Source organism: Xiphophorus hellerii, chromosome 18 (genome assembly GCF_003331165.1).
Source record: "Xiphophorus hellerii strain 12219 chromosome 18, Xiphophorus_hellerii-4.1, whole genome shotgun sequence".
In the NCBI taxonomy this organism is placed as follows: Eukaryota; Metazoa; Chordata; class Actinopteri; order Cyprinodontiformes; family Poeciliidae; genus Xiphophorus; species Xiphophorus hellerii.
In genome coordinates this window covers 28,140,038-28,164,062 of record NC_045689.1, presented here as the reverse complement: position 1 = coordinate 28,164,062, position 24,025 = coordinate 28,140,038, and the positions used below count along the sequence as shown (strand labels likewise).

Sequence of the window (24,025 nt, the reverse complement as noted above, 5' to 3'; positions counted from 1 at the left end):
AGGTGTTTTTGCAGCGCAATAATCACAAGACATTGCTTTTAGAGGGGTACAATTTATACTCAGTACATAAAAGATATAACATGTATGTTTATATTTTCACTCTCTTTATGTGTAGGTCAGCTAACTGACATTTAAAGTATAAATAAAACACAGCCATAGTTCTCCACTATCCCAAATGAATCAGCAGAATCCTCTTCTGTTTTTGCTTCTCTTGTTCTCAGTAATTCTGCAAAAAAAAACAGTGATCATTATCAGTCAGTGAAAACTACAATTATGTTTAATTGTAAGCAAGTCAAAACTAATGATAATGGTAGTGTATGACGATCGTAATCAGGCGTCATGTTGTGAACCGTTTAAATTTTTACAGTGCCTTTCAAAGTCATTCACACCTTGTAAATTTTTTCCATACTCTTTTTTTTTTTTTTTGCAGATTAGTTACAAACTTCTCTGTATTTTGGGGGGATGTTATGTGATAGATCAGTGAACATAAAGAAGGGCATAATTGCTAAGGGCAGGAAAAAAAGATGCACAGTACAAATAAAAATCTGAAAAGTGTGCCGTACTCATGTATTCAGTAAATTTTTTTTCTCCTGTGTGTAATTTAATCTCTGTATAAATAAGGGTTCAGGTAAGTGTAAAGCAGTGTAATTACAAATTTTGTGCCACAAGTTCTTCTACTAGGTTGTCTGCTTCTCCATTTTCTGGTTCTGCATCCCCAGAACCAGAAAATGGAGAAGCAACGTTCAGTTTTTGTACTCTTATAATCAGGAACAAACGTCCAGAAGTCTGCAAAACAGCCGAAACGCTGAGTTCCTTTATATCAGGGTGAAAAGCCCACCTGTTCAGAGCAGCCTTTGATTCATAATAACTGGAACATTGATTGTTACATTTGATGTATATTTGCTTAAATTTGATGATGGCATTTCAAAAAATGTGTTGCTTGTTTCATAATTGGTTATCGTATTATGTTTTTACAGTGTAAAGCCCTTTGAGCTGCCTTGTTGCTGAAATGTGCTGTACAATAAACTTACTGGACTACTGTCACATACAATAAATCCCAATAACGTTTGGTAAGTTCCAAGAGGTGTGAATAGTTTCGAAGCATTATAACTTCTGTTGCTAAAAGTGTCTACCTCAATCATGTCATAGATCCAGTCCAAGAATTCAGCCACTTTGCTGTAAACCCCGGGATGGTTCGGCTCAGCGCAGCCCGTTCCCCAACTCACGACTCCTGCAAGCCTCCACAAATTTTCATCCTGGCAAACAAGAGGGCCCCCGCTGTCCCCCTGATAAGGTACACACAGAAAGCCATCAGTACAACCGTGCACAAATGAAACAACAGGGTGTACATCTTTATTAGTGTTCTAAAAAAAAAAAAAGACAAAAAAAAAGTACTTTCGAGTACATGCATCCAACCTGACACGCATCCACTTTTCCTTCCGTGTACCCGGCACAGAGCATCCGTGGAGTGATCTCCCCGTTGTACATGCAGGAGCTGTTGCATTTCTTTGTGCTTATTATAGGAACTGGGGCTTCTTTCAGGGTGTCGGGCGAATGAACTGAGAGAGGAAACATGCATTCAGGGCTGGCCTGTCAGTATGAGTGTCACGCTCTGTCACCGGGCTTTTAAATTAGACTTGTTGCACGAGTGAAATGTAGGTCTGTGTGTAGCTGCAATTCACCGCCGTCGGGCCGTGTGTATCCCCATCCAGAGATCCAGCACTGCTTGCCACCGGGGAGATCATAGTCGTACGGCGGCAAGCAGATGGGTCTAATTGTGTCTATTTAAAAAGAAAAAGAAACACACTTAGCATTTTGATTAATGTTTGACGAACCTATATACACTGTTGCAGATTTTAGCAGCCTTTGTAAATGTGTGTAAATCCCTTTAGATACATTGATCTGTAAGTGCAGTAGCTTAATCTCACACTGGAAACATTTCCTCAGTTTTGGACCTTGGGAGCCAGAAGGACCTCACTCAGTTTTCTCTTATATTGCAAAGGCTGAGCATACAAGAAGTGAGATCCAGAAATCTCAACTCCCTCCTTTGTCATTTGCTCTTTTCAGCTCAACCTGTAGGCTTTCTATATGGTGTACATGCGAGGACTGATGCGACCATTGAAGAGGACTGATTGTGTGTCTTTTAAACCGGTTTTTGTGTTGATGTTGCCACATGTTTTGAATCATTATATTATACACTGATGACCCATATCTAATTTTCTGGTTGAATACAACAGTTTTTATTTAAAACATCCTGGCATTTCAAAAAGTTTGTTTCAAGAGCATCATAGATGCTCTATGTAGTCATTCTTTGTTCACTCCGAACCCACTTGGAGTGTGGGTTAAATGTCAATGTTTGTCTTATCTGTTAAAGCATGCTCTTCTGGTAAGAGTGCAGGGAATCTTCATGTGTTCACATTTATGGTAGGAGAACTGAAACAGCAAAGTTAACTCATTTATAGCTGCTATGAAGGCTTGGTCACCTTGAGGTGTCACTTTGTGCTGCTGTTCCTTTACTATCTGAAGTCTAATAAAAAAAAAAAAATGTTTAGCTTGAAAATAACCTTTTGAAAAGTTTTGAACCACAGTCAAAGGAGGTACAGAAAAATAGCACTTTGAAACAACTCGGACAGTAGAGCAGTGCAGGATGTGAAATAAAAGGTTTTATTCTGCCACTTTTAGACGTTGGACAAAAATGAGAGACATCATGAGGCATTTCAAAACTTGTTCAGATATTGTGGTCTTGTTAGTGGAAAACTTTGAAATGATTTGTCTATTATTTTAAAAGGGGTAGACTTTCAAGTCATTGTATATTACTAATTTACCATGTTAACTAGTGACATTTATTAGTACTTTGAATTATTAATTGCACCTTTATCTGCTCAGTGTGTGGTAGATAAATCCAGTCTAACAGCCAGTGGCTAAAAGAAATGAAGCTTGGTGTGGCATCCTTTTGATTCCCCAAGGAAACAATGTGACTGTCAACAACAGTTCCTAGAACCTGAGTCTGATTGTTGTATTTTCAGATCACAAATGTCCAGCAACTCTTACTCAGACTTGGGCTGACAAAACAATTGAAAGACGTATGCCTCAACCTTATGATTTGCATTTTAAAAAATGAACTATTCTGTTTGCTTCAATATAATCTTGCATGTTTTATTTTATTACTAAAGCAGATAAAATAAATGTCACAGGATTTTTTTGCATTTAATAAGGTGGGGGGGGAGGCCCACAAGTGCTTATGACTGGTTTGGCCTCAGATCAAAAAGTTCAGATTGTTTTAGAGATGCTAGTGATGCCAGGGAGTGTGCAAAGCATTTTTTAACATAGGATGCAGTCCCCACTTTTATTGGGTTCAATAACAGAACCCAAATAAATGGCTGGATTATTATAATGTTTAATGTTTAGTGTGAGGTTATGCTAGCGCATTAAACGTAGAATTAAAGCTTACGTTTCCACCGATTTTGTATGGAAACCTCGTCCACAGCCATACCTGAGAAATTGAGGGGTCTTTGCAGCTTCATCAGCGCTATGTCGCTGTCGTGGCTCCTGTGGTTGTAGTTCTCGTTGTAGATGATCTTCTCCACCACGTAGCCCGCGTGCTGAGCGATTTTCGCCGAACTACGAGTCACAATGCCCGCATAGACCACCCAGCTGGACACCTGAGGTAGCCTGTAGCTGACATTTCAAGTGGAAAACAGACGCAGTTTATGACTGACTGCTGCCCTTCAGAGGCGCTCCGACCTGCGACCCGTAACGCTGTTAAGTTCAGCCGTCTTACTTGTGCACACAGTGGGCTGCTGTTACTATCCATTGACTGGTGATGATGGACCCTCCGCAGGTGTGACGGTTGCTGTAGTAGAGGCTGACCTGCCAGGGCCACCTGCCCAGCGGGGCCTCAACGCCTCCTATTATCCTGGGCAGCTTCGCTCGGGCCCCACACTCTGCACAGAGCATCGTTTATCAGAGACCTATTTGGTCAGAGAGCGCTCCAGCAGACCTAGTCACTCATTGTTCCAATATTGAACTTTTCACAGGGGTTTTATAGATGTTTTTATGTTGGGTGAAAAATGCTGAATCAAAAGTTCAAGCCAATTTGCTTACCAAAACACTGCAAAGCGATAACCTTCCCTGTGATGCAGCGCTCCCTAAATGAAAATAAATGGAGTAACTAATGAGGCGTAATCAGTACATTAGCAGTTAAATCTGTGTAAATATGATGGCCTGAGATTAATCACCTCACCTGAAGAGCCACATGTTTTCTAAGCTGCTCTTCTGTTTTGAGGTAATTTGAATGAAACCATCCGTGTAGTTTGGCCCAACGTCTGTGAGATTCACTCCTTTATGCCTGGTCAGTCTGGTAAGAAAGGGAAAATATGAGTGAGAGACGCAAATGCACATGCCATGTTTATGTCTTGAACTCATCCCTCTTGAACTTTTTTATATTCTGTCATGCAAATCTAAATGCATTTAAATTTTGTGTGATAGACCAAGAAAAAGTAGTGCGTGATTGTGTGGAAAAGGACACAATTTATTTAAAATCTGTTTTATGCATGTGTGTCCAGCACTTCTGAATGAATTATTTTTTTTAAAACTTCAAGAGACGGGAGCTTTTGCGTGTTATGCTTTGCAGAAAAGCTCAGACTCAACTGAATTGTATGGACAATATATGTGAAGATCAGTCTTCAAGATTTGCCCCAAATTCTGAACTGGATTTAGGTCTGGACTTTGACTACACCATGCTGACACATGAATTTTGAACTAAATCCTTCCAATCCTAGCCTGTGAGTTCACATGTAAGTACTTCATCCCTGACATGTCTGCTGTGTTCCTTGGTCTGCATGATGCTGCTTGTTCACTAATGTTCTCTGACAAACTGGTGAGGCAATGTATTTTATCTAGGGGTAACGGATCAAAAGGGGGGCTGGATACAAATGAACCCCATACAATTTTGTTTTATTTTTTTTTTGTCTTTCTTCCCCATTATTCCCCACTACTTTGTGTTGGTCGGTTGCATAAAAAGAATAAAACAATGCAAATTAAGAGGTGTGAATATTTGTAAGGAGTAAAGCTTAAAAAGCAGGTTTAGAAAAAAGGGAGTTGTCACTCTGATTTCAGTCTAAATGAAGATGTTTGCATGGCGTTTGTGCCGTCACACCTCAGATAGCCCAGCTGCCTGCAGACCAGTGTTCCCAACGATGAGTTCCACCTCTCGGAGCACACCGGCAGCCAGGTGTGCAGCTTTCCCAGCTGGATCTCCAGTAGGGAGTTCTCTGGGCTGATTCTGTAAAACACTGAACCTGATTGAGTCAAAATTCCCTCCGGAGACAAACTCTCAGTCAGCAGTAATGAGTAAGTGCACAGGGCGATTAAATTTTGAAAATACACAAGGACCTGTGTCAATATAGTCGGCACAAAGAGGTCATTAACTGTGATGCTTCTGTTACGTCTGTCAATGATATTCCCTCGCAAGCGAGGCAAAGGACAACAAGAAGCAGCTGTTGTATACAGATTTAGCCGCCGCTGATGTAAAACTCACTGCAGAGGTGACCCTTGATGCCACGTAATGAATCACTTGAGTATAAACTGTGCGGCAACACACTCCTGCTCTGACTGTTAATTCACGAAGCCGAGGGAAACGGACTCTTAAGAAACGAGAAGAGAGCAGACCTTTTCGTGGGTGGGAGACGGAGACGTCATCAGTCACGTTGCAGAAAGATGTCTCCTTCGTATCTCCAAGCCCGACCGCGGTTTGGGAAGAGGATGGCCTCAGCAGAAGTTTGACTGAACGCAGAGAGCAGTTTGAGTTTTAAAATCATCCTGGCAGATGAGCAGCAAAACCTCTATTTTTCCCTAACTGTTGCCAGTCGTTCTGAATTGGTGCTTGGAGCAAATTAAAATCTGTGTGGTAATAAAATTGTCAGAAATAAATGATAAATCTGGAATGACTAACAAAGATCTAATTTAGCATGATTTACAATGCTATCTTCTGTGCAGCTGTAGGGAAAAAAAAAAAATAGGGTAAGATCCAAAAAACAGTCTGTTTTATTAGTATGAACCAGTTTTTTGTTTTTTTTTTCTACTTTTGGACCTGGACCTGAACCCAAGTAATCCTTATTTTTACACCCATATATTACTTTATCCGAGCGGCTTTTATTTACTGCCAAGTTCCCATTTTGCATCCCATTAAAAGTTTTTAAATAAAAATGAGAATAATGAATCATTTGAAGACTTGAGCATAATTAGATTCTTTCTACTGGTGCCAGATGAATTAATTGGCCAGACAACAGTGTCAGCCCTCATAAGGTTCTTGCAGGGTTCTCTGTGTTGAGATAAGTCTGCAAACAAGTAATGACAAAGTGCAGCAGCCAGAATTGATCATGAATAAAACATCTGCTGTTAGTCGAGTTACTACGTATTATTGGGCTTTTTGGAAATTAGCATTAGCCCTGAGATTGTATAAGCAGTGGCTTGCAAAAGTATTTATACCGGCATCTTCACATTTTGTTACACTGCAGCCACAAGCGTCATGTTATTTTGGAATGTAATGTGACAGAACACAGGGCCGGCCCAAGCCTTTTTGGAGCCCTAAGCAGATTTTTATTCGCTCCCCCCCCCAAATAATTACACTTACATGCAAGTGTAATGTGCATGTGTAGACATGCATCTGGTATAGCATGTCTACACCAGATGCTTTATTATTGCTAAGCTGCTCTGTGTGTAACTTGCTATTATTAGCATCATTTGTAGTTAGCTTGCATCATATCAGTATTTATTATGGCTGTTTTTGTCCTGGTAGGAGTAACAAACTTAAAAAAAATTATTTAGATTTAATTTGTCTTTTTTGCAGAGTGGTATTCAATTGTGGCCTATTATTTCAACTACTTAAAAGCAGATGAACACAAAATGTACAGTAAACGACATATTTCCTCAACCGTGACATATTTCCTGCCAACAGCAGGAAGATATTAATATACTATTTATAACAACTGTAAAAATAATATAGAAATAGTTTTTCTGTGTTTAATAGCATTTAGTTTGTATAATTTAATGTTATTTTAAATATAGGTATATTTCATCATGCTAGCTTGGTGCTCTTGAGGCCCCCCTGGTGTTGTGGGGGCCCTAAGCAGCCGCTTAACTATTATGCCCTGATAGAAAATAATTATAAAGTGAAAGGAAAAGCATGTGTTATTTTTTAACTGTTTAAAAACAATGTACTCTTATCAGAATTACTTTAATAATTTTGATATTTCCAAAATACACATCTGATAAAGGTTGTAAGACAATGTAAGAAATGATTTTTCTCTTATAGCCACATGTTGCTAAATATTAAATAAAATTCAGGGCAACAAACTGCCTTCCATAGTCACAGGATTGCTAAACAGAACTCAGCTGTATGTGATTTTTTTCAGTGAACACAGCATAATTAAGACCAAAAAACACAGCAGGCAAGTTGAGGGGGGAAAGTTGTGAAGAAGTTTAAAGCAGGGTTGGGATGTAAGGCGACAATCTATAATCTGAAAGTGGAGTGTGGCACAACATGACTGCGTTCACTGGCTTTGGCAAGCTGGGTAAGGAGAACGAAGAAGAATTGAGAGCTCGACCACCTAGGAGATAAAATCTGTCAACAGTAAAACTCTGAGTTTTGCACTTCAAAAAATGTTCTGCTTGGAACAGTGGCGAGAAGAAAGTCATGGTTGAGAGAAAGCCATGAGGACAATATTCTACTTTTGACCTGCATGCAAAAAACTGTGTTGAGGAAAATTGAAGGCTGATCTCTGCAGAAAGGTTTTAATGTGGTCCAGCAGACTGTTATTTGCAAACACCAATAAAGTGCCTCACATTGTGTCCGCTCTAGAGGGAAATGGCATAAAGGTGGTTCACCTTGGTCACTCGCTTGATGACTTCCTCACCTTTAAGCTTCCGGTTTCTAGTGAAGAAACTCAAATTACGTTTTGTCTAAACAAATTTTTCCTTAGCGGTGTAAAAGCAGCTTTTTTATGGCAACACTTTTATTTGTTTTAGATTATGGAGACCTGTTGTAGATGAGCGCCTCATCTTTAATGTCTTCAAAAACGTTGATAATGTTTGTCATGTTTCTCTGAGGAATCTTACTAACTGCAAAGCCTTGACCTAACAATATGAGGCCATGCTTGGGCTCTTGACTTACCTACATTTTTTATTTAATTGCACAGAGAAGCAATAATTCTTCCTCTTTGAATTCAAATATTTTCTTCCTCTCTGTTCCATTTTCTCACACAGAATTGTAGAAAAAGGGGCTTGGTCTACTCTTATCTGTCTACATGGAACATGTTGCAAAAAATGAACTGAAGTGATTATCTCTAGCGGTCTCAGTCTGGACTTCAAGTGAATATTTTTCATCATTTTGTTTGACATTTTGGTCGTGTAATCCAGTTGTTGTGTAATGTCTTAACCAGGACTCCTTTTGAAAAAGAGGTTCTTGATCTAGACGTAACCTTCCAGGTTAAATAATAATAAACTAAATATAAAGGCTGAACATTCTTTTGTATTTATTTTATGCTGTGAAACAATGGAACGCTCTCTCACTGACAGAAGTTGCACAGTACTATGAATGCTGAGTGACATAATGAGAGGAACCAACCGAACATTAAACTAACTGCAAATCACTGTATATTTACCCCATGCTTTAAAGACCTGGCAGCCATATTTAAAATCTAAGCTTTGATGTTGGTTTTAGGAGTGCATGGTATTAGAAAATCTTTCAATGGCGATAATATGCTAATATTTATTCCTCCCTTCTTTCCTCTCTGTCTAATCTATACTCTATGTCAATCTTTAGCATTTTTGGTAATCATATTTGTCAGGTGAGAGCTTTTGTTTCTCTTACTCGCTAAATATAGCACAGGCATGAAAAGTAAAACTTCAGAACTCTTCACATATTGCTCCCCAGACAGTTATTTGTCATATAAATGGTACAACGACGATGTATTTTAAATATTTTGTGCAGCCGTAGTTGGTGTATGAACAGAATGCATGAATTGCATCCAAATAAAAGTTCTTGTCATACGACTGTCTTAACATGCTTGTGGATCTTGGTGTACATGCGGTGGAGCTCACCTATAGGAGTTTTGAGAACTAGAGGTTTAAAACGACAACTTTTAAAATGTTGTCCTTTTTGACTGAACTCTATTGTCAGCGCTCTTGGAGAAATACTCCCAAGAGTTGCAGCAAAAGATGACTCCACAAAATTTTGACTGAATATAGTTTATTGCCACATTTTTCCCCCCTTGGCATTAAATCCCAATAAAAAATCCTGAAATCTGTGACTTTTTAATTTGCTAAAACGTCAAAGTTTAAGGAAACTTGTCTGAATAGTTTTGCGAGGCACTGTATTCCCCTAGCAGTTTTAACGAGGATTTTTTTCTTTTTTTTTTTTTTTGTAGCACATTTTATTTTTACTTTGTAGCTCCAGCCAAGCTCATTTAGTCATTATTTCTCAGACACATTGACTCACCTAGAAACCAGACACCTACTAGTAAGCCTCCCAGGAGTCCGACTGCGCACACCGCTGCCAGCAGCCTCACCAGCCTATGAGCTGCAGAAACAGTTAATAATGGTATTAATGCCTTCAGAACCCTGATGGGAGCTGAAAGATACGATCAAATGTCAGCTGGTAAATCTGTGAACACACAGCACCAACACTAGAATAAATGAAGCTCTTGCTTTTTTGTTGGGTTTTTTTTTTCTAGGAATATATGACACCAAGGAATTGAAATACTAATATAAATGATGTTGTTTTGGTGAAGAAGTGACTCTGTACTTTAAGTAGTAGAGTATACAGTAGTCTATAGTCACTGGTGCAATCAGCTGCTGGTATAGGTCACCTGGATGGTGCTTACCGTGAGTTGTGTAACGAGTGCCCTTTAACCAGCCCTGCACCCCTTTGCTTGCCGCGGCCCCTGCTGTTGTCTCCGAGTGAAAGGGATGAGTGACGGCCACTGGATTTTCAATCACTGACAATGCGTCTCCATCAAGACTCTGTGGGAATTACAGCGGGGCACGTCAGGTTTCATTTGGAGCTCTTTTTTTCTTTTCTTCTTCTTCCGTGTGACACAATTTTGGCAACCGCGCTGACCATCTGCTCCAGAGCAACAGTCAACCTGTCAGGTTCTGTCGAGTTTAATTAGGAGCTCTGTAACGCTGAACATCATCCGCCATTAACCAGCCTCCGATGTATGCAGGCAGGGTGGTAAACATCGACGTGTGTGTCAACTCTCTCTCCCTGCTGATTGAGGCATAATGAGCTAGCAGAGGCTTTGGCTTGTCGGTTTTTGTTTCTTGGATGCACGTTGTGTTCAGTGCTGCATTTCCTCATCATTTTCAGACAGATTTTATGACTCCTGAGTGTCTGCATACAGAGCTATCTCGCCAAGAAGCAGCTGTTTCTATAAGCAATTTATCACGGTAATTATAGCCTGTTTCTCACTATATGGGACGTGCATAGTCAATATCTTACAATTACTCTGCAAACTTCATCTGCATACATACAACAGTGCTTATTTACATATAATTTCTTCAGAGGGCTTTTAATTCATTGGAATCGTTATTTTTTTTTTATGAGTGAACACGCTCAAACTTTAAAAAGCAAAAAGGATGCACAAATTGTCATTTATAGTAGATTATCTCTAATCCTCATATGGTCAAAAATAAATACAGGCTCAAATACATACAATTGAAACAATTAATTGAATTAATAGTGATGAATCAACTGTTGAAATTAATTTAGCAGCACTAACTGGAGTATGCACGCTAAAATAACTACTGCTCTGAACATATTCAGGGCAGTAATTAAGCCAAAACTGTAAAATAAATATATACGTTTTGCATTTAACTTTTAGCCCAAACTCCTCAGGTGGCATAGTTTAGCTTCACTCGGTTCAAATTCACCGAAGGAATGCTATGTTATTGCATTTTAGGTAATAACATGTTTATTCTCTTACTTACCCTAACCCTAACCCTTCTAAATTATTTTTTAAAATATTTTCTTTCACTTCTAATCTATTAAAAAGGGCTTAGTTTGTCAAATGAGAAATGTATAAAAATCTGTCTAGTTTTTGGGCTGCAGTTGGTAGAGCTGTTGCCTTGCAGCTAGAAGGTCCTGGGTTCAATTCCTGGATGTGACTTCAGATGATTGTTCTCTACTATTCTTGTTGCTGGTTGTAGTGCATGTGAAACAGGCTTACAGCATGACGCTGCCACCATCGTTCGCTCCTACATCTTGTCATTGTCATGGGGGCAAACAGCTCAGTTTAACCATAACACTGCTGTTGACTTGTTTGAGCAGGCCTCCTCCTTGCTCAGCAGTGACTCGGTCCATGGTAATGTGAACTTTGCTGCACTGTGAGTAGTGACTCTGGTTTTATATCAATTTTCAGTTCATATAACGTTTGAGCCCGGGTTGTTCGTTTATCCTTGAACATCCGTACGTTCTCTCTAAAAGATGACTGCTCATCTTTTAGACTGCTCATCAAAATATACTCCGTTTTATGATCGGATGAGCGTTGAGCCATTTTGCTGCAGCGACAAAAAGGCTGTTTGAAGGAGTCAAAGTAAGGCTTTAAAACGTATAAACCCTGAAGCTGTTCAGCATGGTGTTGGCAGAATCATGGTGTGGGACTTTTTGTTGCCTGTTGCACTAAGCAGATCTAAGAATAATAGAAGACCACATCTAAATACTCTAAATTAGATCAAGTTCATTGATTTAATCTCAAATTAATAAACCTGGATGTAGGCTTTTTCACAATAACAGATTTTGCTGGATGATAAAATTGTTCAAGAAGTTATCGCAATAAATGATAATGTTGCTTTGAGGCCATTTTTAAGTGATATAATGGTAACGTCAAAAATAATAATGCAAGAACACATTCTAAAAGATTGGTAAACTTTAAATTTTAATCAACATTTAACACTGGAACTGGGAGACATTTTAAATAACCAAAATAAATAAACAAAACAACAAATAAAATTAATTTAGAACTCTTTATAAATAATCATTTTCTTCCAAAATAGGGGCTAGTTTAGACATAAGCACCATACTGAAGACTTTTGTCTTCCAGCGTTTGGTTGAAAGAGAGAAACAATAAATCATACCAATGGAAATAATTGAATTTGTTTTAATCTAAAATCCGATTAATTGATTTGATTATTGTGACAGGCCTATTTAGATGTAAATAGTAGTTCCAGGTGGACAATGATCCCAAACACAAAAACTGGTTTTGTAATAAATGATGTCGACTAATGTTTAGTGCTTTGGAAAGGCAAAGTTCCTTAACTATTCCAAAAACTTGTAAGCAGAAGCTGAGAAATGAAACGAATCACATGTAACAAAAAATCTCAAATATTTAGCAACTAATATGCCAGAACCAGCTACTAAATCTGCGGCTGAAGAAAAACCACAGATTTTTCTTGATGAGGGAGCTTTAACCAAATATTAGGACTGTTGGTTATAAAGACATTCTACCATTGCAAAGTTATGCTTATAAACCTTTAGGAGCCCGACGTCTGTGAACTTCATGCCCCGTGTTTCACTGGGACTATAATTCCTGAGTAGGTTAAGATGCAGTTTTCTCCAGCAGAATGAACATAAGTCAAGTACATTAATCCGTATGGCAGAAAATAAATCTACGTTATAAATGGAAGATGCATATAAAATCTGTAAACTAAAAGAGCAAATGTAGAGATATCACAGAAGTGTTGACTTTAGGAATACTGTAACAGATGGAGCTACAGTGTCCTCAACAGGTAGTGTGTTTATTTTTTCTCCTACCATGTTTTCCTGGCTTACAGTCCTGATGGAAAAGCCGCAGCGTTGTTCCTGCTCATCGGTACGCCTGTGGCTGTGGAGGAATGGAGGTCCGGCCCGGTTGATTTGCCATTTAACAGAATGCAACTCTGGATTTTCCCCACAAAGAGACAATGAGGTCAGCAGCGGTGAGGAGAATGAGGCTGTTGTTTGTCTGTGGGGTCATGGGGCCAGCAGAAGCTAACTAAACCAGGTATTTGTTTTTTTCTAATGGAGGTGGTAGTGGGGGGAAGGGGGCATCTCCAAAGATGCCTCTGAGCTCATCAATGATGGCACTCCTGATGGTTGCCGGGTAACACTTTTTACCTGAGCCAAGAGATAGTCTTTTCCTCACCTGAGACGCGCTATGACCCGACAGTTTTCGCTTTCTGAGAAAAGGTCGTTATTGCGAATCGTTGAAAAGTCTCACATCACGTCAAACGCCGCGAGATGAAACCCAACGCCATCGTCGCTCAGCACTCATCGGGGAAAATGAAGTCCGCTCAGTCTGCCGCTGACAGATGGCCTCTCTCTTTAATGGTTCTTTTTCACTTGTTGTTTTCCCAATTTCTAAATAAGCCCTTTGTCTTAATTAGCTCATAATGTATGACCAGAGTGGCTGCAAAGATCCATTACCTCCAAGAAAAGAAGGAAATAATTAGCATGTTGAATAAGAGGGATGAGTGCTATTTGAGTACGGTCAGAAAAAAAAAAAAAAAGTCTTGAGCTTCATCAGCAAGATCAAAGCCTGTCATTACTTCATGAACACGAATTGAATTTCTCCTCAGAAGACAGCTAATTAGATCCTTTCAGCAAAAAAGAACATTTGATTTAAAAAAAATATAAGAAAAATCTGTACTTAGGCCTCATTTAGGATTAACGTCCAGGTGAGCGGATAAACTGGAAGGAAGAAAATTCCTCCTCATCACACTGTCAGAGCTGAGACAGAGAGACAGCCCAGATCTGTGTGGCTCATCTAGCAGCTGTCTGAAGGTTTTTGGAATAAAACGCAGAATAAGAAGAAATGTGGAAGGATTAATATTGCATTTGATGGAGCTCCGGCTGTATTGATGATTTTAATACAGTGCAGAAGCATGTGAGTTGGGTCATTTTCACAACCATTTCATGTCTCCCTCTTCTGGTGACTTTTTATTCCAAGTTGCAGAGCTGAGGATTATTTACACTTCTGCATTTATTTAATTCATTTAGTTATAGATTCCTTAGGATTTTAGGAAATCTGTTAAAGGATATGTCTGAATTCAGTTTAAAACCCTTCAATACTGAGATAGTTTGAACAAAGAGTGTTAGATTAGGCTTGTGCAGCACTAACCAAGCAATCTGTTAAAAAAAACAACCAACAGATTGACGTCTACATATCTAGTCATTTATGCTCCTCTGTGGTGTCTACAGACAGGCTACCTGATGCGTAACATATCAAAATATGATGTAAAGTCATGTTGAAACTGAATTTAATTAAACCTTTCTTTATAAATTAAAAAGAAAACTAAATCTTAAAGAGAGATGATAATTTTGTAAACGTTGTAAAATACCGGAATATTTCAGGTTACTTAATTTAGTATCCAAAGAAATAACCAGAGGATCAATCTTGTGTTATTTCAGGGTTCAATGATATGAATCGTATTACCATCACATGTTTCCTGTGGTATGTAAATATCCCTAACCTTCTATAGACTTCAACACATGTACTGAGGTTGATTTTTTTTTTTTTTTAGCATTTTCCTTAAACAAAGATTGTTTTAGGAAATTTGACCTGGAGCTGATGGAGCCTATGACTGTCACTTTTGTGAATGCAACATCCAGATCGTACATGAGATTTAGATGATCTCCATTTTCTTTTTTTCTTCTAGCATCAGGTAACGTGCAGTGCCGCGTAGTGTTCTGGGTTCTCTGACAGGCTGAAATCTTGTATTGGATGAGGAAACCTTTGTCTTTTGAACGTTGGAAGTGCAGCAGGTGGTCTGCTCGGTACCGCAAAGCCTTGGTGGTGTGAATTTGGGAGGTGATGTGACTCGGTGGTGAACAAGCCTTTTATCTCCTGTTCTCGTTTGTTATTTTTCAGAGTCGCCCTTTATGTTTTCTTCACTGTTTTCGCTTAAATTTGAAGTATTTCCAATCTGCCTTTGCTTTCAGGGGCTCTGTACTTTGCTGCTGAAGATGTTTTATAGCTTCCTTGTATCGACCAGTAGTTTCCTTTATCATATAGAGAGACATTAAGAAAATATGTGGTGCACTTCAAGCTGCTTTACAGAAGGGTTTAGATTTTTGCTGCTGCTTTATTGAAGTATTGAAACAGTAAAATATGAATAATTGGGGACTTTTCACAATTTCATATCAAACAAGTCAAATATTTGCTGCATTCTCAAGTAATATCTTAAATAAGCCTTTATGTGCTGCTGATTGGACAAACCAACGGAATATTTAAAGAGATTTTCCAACACTGCTAACCTTTACTGGAAGCGAGTGCTGTCATTTTCTTTTGAATTTCTTAATTCACTGTAAGAAACGGTCCCCGCAGTAAAATCGGTTTTGTCCTGCCTAGACTTTGGCTTTATCAGAAATTTAAAATAAAATGTCTGCAGTGCAGCACAATCACAGCAGCCCCTGTGCGAGCCTCCCAGGTTTCTTCCCGGATCCCGGTCCGAAGCTGCTCTGTGAAGACGCTGCTGGCTGCTGGCCAGTTTGGATCTTCATCTGTCAGTCCGTGCTCTCCCAGCTCCGTGTGCTCAGATTTAATCAGCTCCGCTCTTATCTCAGTCATTAGTGTGTCTGCTTCTGTCCAACGTCCAAACCTTAAACATCAGACGTGGTCTCTCGGTCGCCACCTGGAAATCTGTCATGAGGCTCAAACACTTTTTTTTTTAATGTGTGTTTTTGACCACCTTAGTCAGCTTTTTAAAAAATAAAATCCAGCTTCTCCAGCACATGTACAATTCATGCCCTCATTTGTGGGCTTTTATATTTTTCAATGTTTTTTGGCGTTGACTTCTCAGAGGAGATGAACACTAAAGGTCAGCGTGAAAGGACAGCCGAGGCAGCAAAAGACACAAACATAAAGATGTGCTTTTTTTTCTGTTATTTTTTTAATATTTCATAACATTTAATTAACCTCTCATATGCTAGTTTTGAATTGTTTACAAATCTGACTTAAGAAACTTCAATACTAGACAACCAAAAAAACATGTTAAAAGAATGAAACTTGTATAAACATCAGTTTTCCTTTTCATTGTTTTTCAAAAAAGATGCGTAATTCCTAAATGCACTTTGACATAAACTCCTGAGGAGCGATGTCCCTCTGAAATATCAGATATGGAAGATGACCTGCTGTATGGAACCAGAAAGTGCAAATAGAAATATCTTTGGTCTTTCCAACATAAATATAATCTTATCAAGTGAAAACACAGATTTTCCTCAGAATTCTTCCTACACAAATTGCTGAGATTTAAGGGCAGACTGCTCTAAATCCGCCCAAAAACATCCATCACTTTTTGTGCTGGGATTATCAAATGGTTCTGGACTCCCACAGGAAATGACAGTTCATGCCACATGTTGCAGATCTGTAGTTGCAGCAGGGGTTCAGTAGCCAGACCAACACAGTGACCATAGTAGTTGTTTGTGAGCATAAAGTTTCTTCAGTATGAGAACACATTTTCATACTCCTGCCTCTCAAATGGGATTTCTTTTGACTTGTTCCTTCTAACTTGTCCGCTTATGTCAGCCATATAATTCAGACTGGAGCTTGAGGCTTTATTCCAAGTCTCTTTTTGTGTAGCCATAATTTTATGGATTTCTGCCCACGTTTAGTGTTCAGTATATGATGTTTTTTCTCTGCCTCAACTTTTGACTGCATTATTTGCTTCTATCTACGTACCTAATTTCTCAGTTCTGAACATCAGAAGGAGTATAAATATAAGTTTGTACAGAACTGGAAATGAGCAGTTGTGAAAAAAATTACATGGCTTCTGGGTTAAAAGAAAAAAGATGCAGTTTTTAATTTCCCTCTAGTAATTACTTATGCAGCTTTAACATGATTAATCATCAGCTCATTTTTCTTAAAGCTTTATTTGTCTATGAATGGTTGATCTTGTTGTACGCATCCACTAGCAGGTTTTGATGTTTCTCTTTGTGATCTGGCTTTCTGAGATTTCCTGCTCTCCCCAGACCTCAACATGACCTTCACCGTCTGCATTTGCTGCCATTTCCTAATGAAATTGCAAACAGTTATCTGAATCTATGTGCTCGATAAAGCTTTCTTTAATTTGGAGACATTAATTATTTTGCATTTTCAGCATGCTAGGTGGTTGTTTAGAGGAGCCACAGCCGCTGATTATCAAAGGTATGAGTAGTCAATTTTCTAAATTTGCATCTTGTGACCTTTTCTAACAATCACTGTGAATAAGTCGCAGCCTTAACAAGGTAATTCATTTCTCTGACTTGAAGGTAGCCATGAGAACTCGAATGAATGGTTTCTGCACCTTTCATCTTTTTCCTTTTGAGTTTTCTTCACTCTTGATTGCTTCCTTTTATTTGCAGATCAGTTTAATATCATCTCTACTATTGTCGCTGATGAAGCTTTGGTCCAAATCTAGAAACTCCTCCGTGTATCTTTCCATGATATTGCTGTATGAAATGGTAAAAATTGCTTTAAATGAAATATTTATATACTTAAATACCTAGCCGTCTGTGCATTGTTATAATGTTATGCTTTTTCAAACTTATCGCAAAAGAAATTTTTATTCATATAAAAATGAGTTCTTCCAGTATTGTCCTGTATGGAAATGTCGATACATTGTTTACCGTATGAAATGTCTCGTGATCAGTTCTTATAAAGTCAAATATTTAATTCCAATTTGCATTTTAGTTTTAGTTTCTACCCATTGCAAAGCTCAAACATTGTAAATTCAGTTAAAACCTTAACATTTTACTCATCGGTTTATAATGTTATTTAGCGATTGATCTGGCAATTTAGAAAGCGTAACATTGAGAACCAAAAACCAGGCCAGGGTTCCTGAAAATTATCATATTTTTAAAATTCATCTACTCATGTTCATTTGATTAGAGACCGCTAATCAAATTAACTGGTTACATAACACTGAAACACACTTCAGTGTTATGTAACCAGTGACCTGTATATGAGTCCAGAATTTTTTTTTTTCTGCAGGTGCTAAGGGGGAGCTAAGCGTTTTACTGAGGATGCTATGACGGATCTTTTTTACCTATAGTTATCAACACACACGCTTTAGTATTGTTATTTTAATCAGACTGACATCAGCACGAAGCCTTGAGCCATCAGCCAGATGACTTCCAGATAACATTACATTGTTTAGGTTAAAACAGCATTTATGACAAACGGGATACCAAAGTATTGACCCTTTGCAACTACGACACTTAATCATTCGAAGCGCCATGATGTAGATCGGAAGTAAGAATCTTGAGTATTGAACTGAGCGGATGAAGTTGTTTTCCCAAGTTGTTTTTGTCAGTTTGTTCATGACTTCTACTTGTTAGAGTCGAGCTAATTTATCTGTGAACGTAACACACCTGGTTGTAGCTCATAGACGGCGGTATTTACAGAAGCTTGAAACAGCTAGCTGAGAAACCGACCACTTCCTGCCTTCTGACGAGTTGATTAAATTACCGACTTTGCCTGAATTCACACCACATGATTTATGTCACTATGTCAGAAACGGCGTTTCCCCTTAAACCGGAGCGCCGCCCTGTCGCCGCCACAGTACGAGTCCTCTGACCACAGGATATTTCATAGACACAGAACTTGGATTGGCTTTTTTATTGAAAAGATGAATTGATCAAATATATTACTGAAAATAACCTCAATCTTAAGAAAATCCTTTTGTGGCTTTCCTCCTTTTTTCCAAAGGAAGAGCTCTCATTCTTTCATATTTACCAAAATTGTCATTCTCTTGTTGGTCTCAGTTGAGGACACTATTAACTAAAACCAAAACATTGTTTTCCTTGTTGTGAAAATCTCCTATGCCTCATTATCAGTGTGTTTTAGTAAAAAGTAGTTGGACAGTCGAGCACATTTATTCTGACTCTCATAAGTAGAATCTACTTTTAGGAATCCTTCAGACTGATGTGGAAATAATTCCTGACTGGAGGGTCACCCATTCAGCAAGCAGGGTCGATAAACATCCCATCGTTCTAGTCAGCTCATACCAAATATAGCTTTTAGTAAATGGGACCTTAAACATCAAACAATGAATATTTTCTTATGAGAAATCCACATGATTTGTGTGAAGACGGACCCTTCAGACTCTAATGGAGATTTCCAGATTGTGTAGTTTTTATTCCAATTCTGTCTTAATTCCTTTGGTGATTATTAGATGTGGGCATTTATCAATTATTGTGAACAATTTCTTAGAAGAATTTTTGATTTAGTGTTGTCTTGATAAGTCGGAGTCGGTAATATTTTTTTTAAAACCATCAAAACTGACAGTATTATTGGAAATATTAATTTTTACAATTTTGTCCACAGTTTGTTCCATGAGACCATCAATAAATAAATTCTAAAATATGAGTAAATGTTTCCAGTCTACTGATATAAGTCATATTTTTAAAGTATACATTGACGTGAGTTCATTCATAGCCATAGTTACCTAAAAAAGTAATGACTAGTTTATTACTTCTATCAGTATCATAATTGTACCACAAAATATCATAATATCGCCCACCTCTAGAGACTACTGATGTCATTATTATTGGATTTATGAATTTTATGAATTTTATGAATTCTTTTATGAATTTATCTAATTTGACATAAAAAAATTAAAAAAAAATTCTAGAAGATAAAAGTCAAAAATCTAAATAACAATGCAGCTCTATCATGTGTTTTGAAAATCTCTTTAATTAGGGAGAGCTGACTTGTTTATCTTCCGGGTTATTATGATATTTGGTATCGTGTCTCCTGTATCGGTTTTGTCTGGCACAAAGCCTGGCATAAAAAAAAAAAAAAGCAGCTATAAAGAAAACACATGTAATGAAAGACATATAAATCAGTACAATACATAAAACAAAGCAATTAAAAATGCCTGAACCACAAAACGCAGCACAAATACCACGAGTAAAGAGTAACTATTCCTGGTCAAAGTATCAATTCCTGTGGACATGTCTGCAGAAAGCCGTTGTATCTGCAGGACATCCTGCAGCATTGTGCTGTGCTGTGGGCTGAAGTGTGTTATGGCTGCATATCGGGCTGAACTGACCTTTACAGAATGACATGGAGGAGCTATGAGCCGTCAGCATCACACACTTACACTGCATCATGTGCTGAATGTGAGCTGTCCATGTAACACACACAAACCAACGCAGGAGCTCTTCCTGCTGTAACATGCTGCCCTCTTGCGGTGGATATGAAGAACTGTGTTCATGTTTCAGGAATGTATAACCTTGTCAAAAAACAAACGTGAAGATGCAGACGTTTTCTGCATCTTCATGTGTAGAATCAGTAATAGTAGCTGTTGGAGGAGAGTTTGTTGTTAAAAATGCTGGAGTGTGTTTTGTAAAGCAGATCGCAGCTCTGGTGGTTAAACTCTGATGACTGCTCTCATTTAGATGCTTTGTTGTGCAACATACATTAATCACAGGGCAGTGCGTTTGTGACAGGTCTCAGCAGGAGAGGGCCTCTAAATGGCGTGCGTCCGCGTCGGAGCTGGCAGGATGAATAAACGGCTGTCATGTACGTGTTTGTATCTTGTCTTGTAGTGGCTAATGATAGTGAGTGAGGGGAAGAGCAGCGGCGCTCTTAGCAGATGGTGAGTAATGTGGTTTGCTTTAGCTGCCCACCACGCTGGCTCTAATTAAACAGAGGAGATTACATTAGGACCGGCTCCCACACAGACTCGGAGTGGCTCCGGCCCGAGAGCGGGGCCCCGTGTCTGAGCTGGAAGTGATTCTGTCTTATCACACGGTCAGAATCGCGCGACTCCTTTCTGCTTGGTTCGTAGATGATGAGATCTGGGGAAGGTTAGATACGCTCAGGTCAACAAGGCTGTTTGAATTTTGAGTCCTGCAACTGAACTGGGTAAGGTAGATGAATCAAATTCTTAAAAGCTTGGATAAAAGGAATGCTAGCCATCAAACTAAGAATTATTAAACCTCATGTTAATACATTTCCTCTACATACTTCATTTCTACAGAAAAAAACGTAAACTTTATTAATAAATTACCTGGGTCCTAGAATTAATTTTGAAGGCCAGTTAATTATTGAATGATATTCCCCTTGTGACAGTAATTGACTTTGTCTCTTTAAGAGCTTCAGGCAGATCTGGAACAATCTGGCCAGATGGAGGTAGTTCCTGCTAAGTTTAATGCAGCCCGGCCTGTGGAGCCAGAAAGGACAGCAGAACCAAAGCTGAGTCGGTTCAGATATGCCCCAGTTTCACTGCATTTTAATGGAAATGGTTCTTCCAGTTTAAAAACTGTAAGAATACAGTTTACGGTATTAAGACGAGGCTTGAAACGTTACCTTTTGATAATGTCTGTTGTGGAAACTCTAAAATATATGAATACTCTGAAGAAGAGCTGTGAATTATTACGCTTATAATAGAAGTTTTTAAATCTCTCAAAATGAAACTGTTATATTATTGAAGGTTTTGGGTTCCTCGTCCTTTCTTCCCTTGAATGCTGCCTCTTAACTCAGGTGTAAATATGACATTGTCGATGCACCTTTAAGAAGCTGATGTGTCATAATTCTTTGCTGACCAGTTGTAGATGAATGTATATGATTGTTTTCCTTTACACATGTTGCAAAAGGTTATCAGTCCTTCAGCAAATATTCATTTTAATGCCTATTTGGGGAGGAGGGGAAAAAACCCAATTACTGTCATGCTATATTTTAAACAAAAGTAAATTTCAATGTTCATATTTTTATCAGTTTAATTTTTTTGCTTGATAAATATAGATTAGAGGTAGACAACCGAACACTACATTTAATAATTTGGAGTCTGCAGAACTTTGTGGCGCTGATGTAAATCTATGACTGCAGTTCTGTTGCCACATGTACCCAATCTGTCAGTCATGTTTGTTTTATTAACATTCTTATGATGATGCAAACCAAAATGTCACAGTGTCGAAAGCTTGATTTGTTTCAACATAAATCAAATATTTTAAATTAAAAACAAAAGTGGGGTGGGAGTGTGGAGAGCTTAGCTAGCAATGAGCAGTCCGTTGAATTCAATACGTCTAAAATGCTACTGAATTAATGACAATAAAATATGGGAACATGCAGGTGGAAGCTAAAATTCGGTGTCGGAATAATTGAGGAAACCTGAGGATAGCATAACGGAAGCATTTTGTGCTGGTAGGCTGAGCAGAGCGCTGCAAATCATTCAGCGGAGCCACAGTCCTAAACATACAATTGAAGAGCTTTTAAGGGTGAAATCACCGCCCGTCTAAGATATCGAAGAAACGAGCCTTTCAGACGCTGCAGGAACCTTCTTTTGTATTTTCTGCTCCCTCCAAGTATAACTGGTTAGAGTTTAGCTGGTATTTAGCAAATGCTTTGACTAATATAAATCTGTGGTGGTTCAGATTGCTTACTGGGTGTGTTTACATTTGCTTTGTTGAGATGATGCAACTGAACTGAGTGAATTAAACTGGATTTTAGTGAAATGGAAAATATGAAAGGAAGAACAACATGACACAAGAGCAAAACAGTGATGATACTCGACAATGAATTAAATATTAAAGCAACTATAACATCGCATCTCTGTTGTTTTAGTTTAGACACTAAAGAAAATGAAGGGGAATTACTATAAAAAAATTTTAAAAAAGCTACCAACATCAACATGACCCTGTATTCATTTAGGTTTTCTCATCTTAAATTGACCTTTTTGTTTAAATCGACATGCAATTTTAAATGTATTTTTAATACACCAAACCCCTGTATGTAGTTTTGTTGCTGTACAACATAGTTGTTACTGTTCTTTCACTCTGGGTCTGCACAAAAGTTCAACTAATCGAGTGGAGGGAAAAAAAACAAAACAGTAATTGTTTCAACTCAGAAAGACTTTCAGAAATGATCACGTTTAGCTCCAAGGCCCAAAATTTCATCAATCCATAACTTAATCAAAATCCATAATTAAAATAGCCTTTGGCTAAGACCTTAACACATAACAGATGTTTTCATATGTTTGTTGAGGTTATCCACAAGGTAAAGTGTTGGGGGAGATGCAGAAGGCTGACACTTGATGAGAATATATATATATTTTTTTCCCTGACCGTTTTCCGCCTGCAGCTTCTGAGATGTGAGGCGTTGCTGCTTCGCCTTTTCAAATGTCTCTACCTTAAGGTTACCATCATTTATGCATTTTCAATCACTTGGACAAGCAAGCTGTCGATTGGTAACGCTTTTTAAATTTTTAATGCTGGAGAAAAACCCCCAAAAACGATCAAAAGAATGCTTCAGTCATTACAGGAGAAAAACAAACTGAAAGGAAATAAGGAAATAAAATTCTGCAGAGATATTGAAAATTAAGTGACATTGATAAATTTTCCTGCAATTTGATTACTTTTAGAACACAGGATGTCATATTTATTGACAACCCTGATAAATACTGGAAGTAAATGAATCATGATGTAGTAACGCACTGAAAAATGAGCTGGAAAAAATCCAACATTTTAATCTCAATACATGAATTCAGTAGGGAAAAATCCTGAATTAAGAAACAATTTAATATAAAATCTCTGCCACTCTTATTGGCTCCCTGCTTCCAACACAATATGTAATGTCCTGTATTGCAACACAAGGCTGGAACTAGACTTCTACAGTATTTAGGTTTAAGGAATGGGATCACTAAACAAAGTATATTTTTAAGTAATTTGGCTAGATGTTTTGAAAAAATTAAAACTGCAATTTCAAAAGCCTTTATGCTCCATGGAAAGTAAAACTCTCTCGGTACGCTAATAAAATAACATTTTGTGCGTTCCAGTTAACTTTCCGGTTGTCTGCTGATGCCCAGTGTTGCTCCCCTGTAAAGCTCTGGTGTCTTTACCCCAGTTATTTCTGAAACCATTTCATCTAACTTCTACCACTTCAAACATTTCTCTAAAAATGAAAAACCTTGTAACCATTTACATTTCCAGCTGTAAAATATACCCAAGAAAGACAACGCCAATCAGCAGTGCTCACTCTGCAGCAGGAGCAGACGACTGCACACAGTT

At 38.2% G+C, this 24,025-nt stretch overlaps 1 protein-coding gene across 1 annotated transcript; it reads right to left on the bottom strand.

Annotated features, from left to right (window-relative positions):
* Positions 1-205: 205 nt before the first annotated feature.
* Positions 206-15,605, bottom strand: LOC116708002 (transmembrane protease serine 5). The gene is made up of 13 exons (XM_032545750.1): positions 15,441-15,605; positions 9,885-10,032; positions 9,500-9,580; positions 5,671-5,784; positions 5,159-5,294; positions 4,244-4,357; positions 4,105-4,148; positions 3,782-3,944; positions 3,494-3,678; positions 1,683-1,781; positions 1,417-1,559; positions 1,134-1,286; positions 206-226 (listed from the first exon to the last, which is right to left on the bottom strand). The coding sequence occupies exons 1-13, from the start codon at positions 15,603-15,605 to the stop codon at positions 218-220; spliced, it is 1,554 nt and encodes a 517-aa protein (XP_032401641.1). The 3' UTR covers positions 206-217.
* Between the last annotated feature and the right edge of the window lie 8,420 nt (positions 15,606-24,025).